The sequence below is a fragment of the Benincasa hispida genome, chromosome 9 (genome assembly GCF_009727055.1).
Source record: "Benincasa hispida cultivar B227 chromosome 9, ASM972705v1, whole genome shotgun sequence".
NCBI classification, from domain to species: Eukaryota; Viridiplantae; Streptophyta; class Magnoliopsida; order Cucurbitales; family Cucurbitaceae; genus Benincasa; species Benincasa hispida.
In genome coordinates, this window is record NC_052357.1 from 32,102,845 (window position 1) to 32,109,861 (window position 7,017).

Here is a 7,017-nt window from a genome sequence, read left to right on the forward strand (position 1 = left end):
CTTATGCCATATTTTTTGTTTTTTTTTTCGTTTTCCAATCGATATATATAATTTCACAATACTTTTAATTAAAATATATTTTAAAAATATATAGTTTATGTCTATTTGATCCCAAAGTGTTTTTTTTTTTTTTTTTTTTTTTTTTTTTTTTTTTTTAAGAAAATGCCTAATAGATTGCTAAATCTTTAATTTTGTGTCTCATTAAGTTACCTAGCCTAGGAAGCGGACCCGAGACTGGCTAAAAAACAGGCCCAAGAGAGTTCCAATAAATAAAGGAAAGATAAATTGGGCCCAAAAGAGCCATCTTGGCCCGCCTTAGCCTCAGAGATCGTGACCAAGACCAATGTGGGCCTTGGAAGCCCAAGGTTTGCCTCGGCCTCGGAGGCTGAGGCAAAGGCCACAGAATCGCTCATAGTGAGGCCAATCTAGATCAACCCTCTTGGTTGGAATATCCTCAATGGCCTAATCCCAAGCCCGACATGTCTGATTTCGATCACTACTACAAAACAGGGCTTTAATGTTGGTTTAAAACTAACATTAAGGGGTACAATGTTGTTGAAAACTGACATTGAAAATCGTGTTATAAAAAAAATCTTTCATGTTGGTTGTCTTTATTTCGATTTTAAACCGACATTATAGCAGACCAAAATTTCAATGCCAATTATCAATGTTGGTTGAAAACCAATATTGTACACTATCTTCTATGTCAGTTGAAAACCAACATTGTACACCACTTTCTATGTCAATTTTACCAAATTATTTTCAATAATTGTCCGATATTTTTTTAATGCCTTATTTCTTAAAATGTCAAATCCATTTTTAATGTTAGTCAAAGAGTTAAAAACCGCCACTAAAAATCTCATTTTGTGTACGAAAATGTTCATCATCGTATTTTATTAAAAAAAAAAAAATTTGTTTGCTATAATGTGTGCCTATTATAATAAAGACAAGTTTAATGTTTTGCATAGCAAGCCAACAATATTTCTCTTTCACCTATAAATGCACATAACCTAGGCCTAAAATATAACAATAGACACAACAATACACTCTGCCACAAAACTAAATATAAAGTTGCCTAAAATACCATAACACACCTTCCATAAAACTATAATAAAGAATACTTTATAATATAGATAATAATTTGTCCGTCCACAAATAACTATTAGTACTTGTGATTCATTCTATAAGTACTTATCAAATATCACACCAATCAATACTTGTATATTGATAATATACTTCCATAAAAGAATAATTAAAATTATCATGTACAACATTCAAAGGGAACCACCCCCTCCTCTAAAACTACAATAAAAAATACCAAACACTTCTATAATATTAATAACCATTTGTCCCTTCACAAATATCAATTAATACTTCCATGAGTACTTACACCAAATACCTATAAAGAAAAAAAAAACTACACACAAATCTTCCAACAAAAAGATCATGGTTAGATAATAATTCGTCTACCAAGAAACAACGATTAATACTTCCGATTCATTCTAAACTTGTATATTTTATACAAAACTTGTCAAGGTTCATTCTAAACTACAAGGAAAGCATACTAGATGGGCCTTGATGTAAGTTCGAACCATGGCTGAATATCATTGAGTTTTTGTTTTTATGGTCAGTCCTAAATCTTTTCTAGAAAGCATTTCCATCTGAACTGATAATATTAAATTCAGGACTAAAAGAATTAACAATTTGCACAAGTAACATCAGTTGATTCTCCTAAAGAATGTCATGAAGAGATGAATGTACATACAACTCGTATAAGACATAATGTCTTGCTGAAGAGGCTTGGGTCCTTGCTGAGGAGTGTTCAAATCGTTTCGTAGTTTTTTGAATCTACAAAAATATGGGATTCCAAGCATTAGAGACAAGTCCAACAATCTTAAACTAGCTCAAACAGAGTTGAGAGCATTCTTGCCCACAAAAACTTACCCAACTGAATACAATCATCGTTGGTGGGTGTCCGAATAATATACTAAATCCTATATATATGAAGCATCCATCAATTAGAGAGAATTAGTATAGAGACATTTTACTTAAAACTATATGTAAGCTAAGTATATGAGAATAAAGTAACAAAACTCATGAACATAAACTCGATGGAAAAAAACTTATGTGTGCTAGCAACTAAAAGAAAATTAGTAATTGTAACCTAATAAAAAAGATAACAGTAACTGAATAACCAAGAGAAAAGACAATAGTAACCAAATTCATTTGACAAATACATGAACATAAACAAAAAAAAATTATAAAACTTATAACCAAATAAAAAAAAACAACTAAACTTGTGAAAATTAATAAACTCAACGAGGTAACGAGATTCATAAAAAAAATAAAAACAAACAACTAGTCTTATGAAACAGGATCAGCCCAAAGGAAACTGCCATTAATTCAGATTTGATGATTTCACGTGCCAAAATTACTGCGGTGGTGGTTTCATCGCCAGCCAAGTCGTTCATTTTACTAGCAACCTGAAAGCCAACAACTCAAAGATAATATATCTTAGATGTTAAATCCCATCATGTTTCAGAACAAGATTGATTTTAATTAACAACCATGAATAAACCTCTTGGGTCAGAACCACTCCTGCATTCTCAATTGCATCAGAAAGCTCAATAGCAAATTGTGATTCCTTCTAAATTTCTTCAAATTAGAAATGATCGATTAACTAAAATATAATGCAAACCATTTTCTTTACTGAAACAACATCATAAACTCGCCACATTAAGTCCAGCACACAATTTAACCAATAAATTGAATACCGTAAGAATTAAACACTGGCTAGCTTCTCACGCACATGCAATATTAAGCAGAATTCTGCAAGACATAAATAATGTATCCAAGCTCAAGAAATGGTGTAGAATTAAAGAAGAAAGGAAGTCCTACAAACCTTTAGGTTCTAAAGTGACAGAAACAGCATCAGCTAACTTATCAATACCAGCTAGCAAGGCCCCTCTGCATTATTCATGGGATTTAACATCTAAGATATATTATCTTTGAGTTGTTGGATGATGAAATCTGAACTAATGGCAGTTTCCTTTGGGGATAGAACGAATAATAAAAAAGAAGAGATGAAAATAGAGATTTGATTTGCATGGATGAGAGTGATGTGCAGTTGCGCAGCAGATGCACAGTTGATTGAGCACATGGAGAAGGAAAATAGTTCATTATTCATGGGATAGTGAACTAAAGTCACTAGAACTGGGTCTTCTGTGGACCCAGCAGATGCGCAGTTGATTGAGCACATGGAGAAGGAGAAAGAAGAAAGGGAAAGAGAACAAAAGCAGAAGGCAGAGAAAAAAGAATAAGTTCGCCTGATCAACGCATCTGGCAATCTTGCGAGGAAGATGCATGATGAAGAGGTCTGTCATGTCAATGCACTGGCTGAAGAAGAAGCAAAGAAGAAGCTTGAAGAAGATAAACGCATTGTGGCTGCCTCAGAGCAGTTCGAAAGAGAGATGAAGGTGGAGGAGGAATATGAAAGTAAATAAAAATCGGGAAAAGAAGCACGAAGACAAGCGAAGGTTAAGCGCAATAAAAAGCTAAAAAAAAAAGAGTAGGAAGAATGGGAGAGAGAATAGAAGGAGAAGAAGAAGGAAGAAGAGCGCATAAAAGGCAAAGAGCCTAGCTTTCCATGGCTCAAGTTAAAGGCAAAGAAAAGGAGGGGGAAGTCAAGTCATCTCCTACAAAAGGCTATTCAAAATCTAGAAGAAGGGAGAATGACGAGTTACTAATGGAGATGGGCTTTTTGCCTGCACCAACCCCACTACCAGAGTTCATCACCAGCATCAATGTTGAGCATGGATTGAAGGTATTCGGTAAATGCTCATCCATTGTCATTCCGACCGTAGTGCACACATTCTATCAAGGCCGGCTACACGAGACAGTGGATGTTATGTTCATCAACAACAGAGTGGTGTTTTTCAGCGCCCATGATATGAATCAGTTGTTCCAATTAAAAGGCATTCCTGACACACCAGGTAATCAATTGATTGAAAATCCTGGTGATGAGCATTTGGAAGATGCTTTAAGGGTTTTGGCACAACTTGATTCTCAATGGATTGCTTACGGGCATTCGCACATTGACTTCAAACCATCTCTTGCTGGAGGCGCTTATGGGTATACTTGGTTAAGAAGCGAATCATCCCTATGATGAACGACAGAACTATTTAGATGTACCGTGTGATGGTCTTACTACATTGACCGAGGGAACCCTATCGACATTGGACGCTTGATTGCAAGGCAAACCTTGGGGACCATCGGCAAACCTCACGGCCAGCTCTTCTTCCATGGACTGTCACCAACCTTTTCCTATTCGTAGGCTTTGGTATTGAAAAAGAGCCCATGGTCGAAGTGCACGGGCTGATCAAGAATAAAATTCCGCGGATCCTTCTATTGGATTCACAACATTGCCTTGAGCCCCTTAAGCACCCAATCATCGACCTTAGTGCCCCATAACCACTAAGAGCCTAGCACTAATGAACATCCACGAAGGGCAAAGAAGTTGCCCGTGAGAGCCCTGAGCGCCATGATCCTGAAGAATGCATATTCAACCCATCCCCATTGGAAATCATCCCTTCAAGTTCCCTTGAGCTTTTATCTCCTTTGCCTGAAAACTTAACCATCCTTCTCATTCTCATTGAGTACGTTCATCAATCTCCACTTCAATCTCGCCACACCTCCCCACATGAATCACCGCATCAACACCTCTCCCCATCCACTACCAAGAGATCCCCTCCTTATTCGCTCATAGTTAATAACCCATACGATTCGGGTGTTGGCTCATCTAACCAGCCCCATCCCAAAGATGGTGAGACTCTAGCTGCAACATCGCAACCCCATCCACCATAACCACCTTCTAACTTTGATGAACTCAAAGAATTCCTCTTTCAAGCATGTGAGCCCATCTGACAATCCCTTCTAGAGCTATGCCATGATAATGTGACCTTGCGCCAAGCTCTTATCAATGTGCAGCGCAATATCTTGACCCTTCACCAAAACCAGTGACTATAGGCCGAGAGGAACCACAAATACTTCAACTTCCTAACAGCCTACCTGCATGGCTTAACTGTCCCTCCTCACCTTCGTCAACCCTTGCGATTGCTTGACTCGTAAGTTGCTGTGTCTCCAACTCCACAACACGATGATCCTCCTCCACAGCCATAAATTTGGGGGTGTTGAATTGGAGTTGTTATTTTTCTCTTTTACTCTTTTGAATTTCTATTTTGAATGTATCTTCTTCATTGTTGTATTTTGCACCATCTTAATATTTAATAAATTATCATGCTTTTTGTGCTCATTCTTCTATCTTTATTTATCTTTATCTTGTTTCTTTTATAGGTAATCCTTGTGAAATTCATTTTAATGTTATATCTTCATGTACGTTGACAAATTAGCAACCATAATGACCCTTATGCATTTCCTTAACTCATCCCAAATGAATCACATGCTTCTTTGCATCCTAGTAACTTTTTCACTGATCAACAATCTTACCTTTCATGCATGCAATGCCACATCCACAAACTCAGAAGGAAGTTAGAGGATTTCTAGGTCGACTAACTACATTGCAAGGTTCATATCACAGTTGATGATAACATGCGAACCTATCTTTAAACTACTTTGCAAAGATAATGGTGGAACTTGAAATGAAAATTTTCAAGTTGCCTTTGATAAAATTAAGCTGAATCTATAGAGCCCACCAATCTTTGTACCACCTGTTTCAGGATGCCCTCTCATCTTGTAACTTATGGTGAATGATAAGGCAATGGGCTGTGTACTAGGGTAACATGACAAATCTAGAAAAGAGCGAGCTATATATTATTTGAGCAAGGAGTTTACCAGTTGTGAAACAAGGTATTCATCAATGGAAAGAACTTGTAGGGCTTTAGCCTAGGCTACACACTGTTTAAGACAGTACATGTTGTATCACACCATATGCTCATTTCAAAGATGAATCCAGTCAAGTATATTTTTTAGAAGCCATCTTTGTCGGGGCAAATTACTAGATGGCAAGTTCTATTGTCCTTTTATGATATTGTATATGTTACTCAAAAGTTAATTAAGGGAAGTGCCTTGGCAAATTATCTAGCATAGCAACCCATAGACGATTATGAACCAATGGAGTTTGATTTCCCAAATGAGTATATTCTCACTATATTCATAGAAAATGAAATGCAAGAACTTGAAACATGGACCATGTTTTTCGATGGGGCATCAAACAAGTTGGGACATGGAATAGTCGTAATATTAATATCACCAAAGAAAGAGTTGTTCCCATTCGTTGCCAAATTATGTTTTGATTGTACTCATAATATGATTGAATACGAGGCATGTTCAATGGGCATCCAGGCTACACTTAACATGCAAATCAAAAAGCTTCAAGTTTTAGGAGACTCGCTGTTAGTAATTCATCAATGGGAAATGAGAGACACAAAGTTTTTACCTTACAAACAACTAATAACAAGTTTTTCTCAGAAGCTTGATCAAATTACCTTCGACTATTTGCCTAAAGAGAATAATCAGATAGCATATGCCTTGGCCACTTTAGCAGTCATGTTCAGTGTAGATTTGAATAAGGAGGTAAGCCCAATTGAAATTGGGAAATGTGCTGTCCCAGCCTCTTATATGAACATTGAAGAGGAACCAAATAACCAATCTTGGTTTCATGATATTAAGTAGTATTTGAAATACAAAGAATATCCCTTTAATGCATCACAGAGCGATAAATGAACTCTTCGAAGTTTGGCAATGAAATTATTTTTGAATGGAGAGACATTATACAAAAGAAATCATGATATGATACTTTCGAGATGTGTAGCCACCAGGGAAGTTAACCAAGTTTTGAAAGAAGTCCATGAAGGGATCTGTGGCATACATGCCAATGGCCATTTAATGGCTAGACAAATCTCCTAGGCTGGTTTATTGGATGACCATGGAAACAAATTGCATAAAATACACAAAAGAATGTCACAAGTGTCAAATATATGCGGATAGATACATGCCCCT

General features: G+C 36.5%; 1 protein-coding gene across 1 annotated transcript; it reads left to right on the forward strand.

The window, feature by feature from the left end:
• Positions 1-6,129: 6,129 nt before the first annotated feature.
• Positions 6,130-6,690, forward strand: LOC120084667. The gene has a single exon (XM_039040476.1). It carries the CDS (start codon positions 6,130-6,132, stop codon positions 6,688-6,690), a length of 561 nt encoding a protein of 186 aa, XP_038896404.1.
• Positions 6,691-7,017: the final 327 nt, after the last annotated feature.

Excerpts from the sequence above, each read along its gene's own strand:
- LOC120084667 (XM_039040476.1), top strand. The coding sequence starts at position 6,130 with ATGGAGTTTGATTTCCCAAATGAGTATATTCTCACTATATTCATAGAA.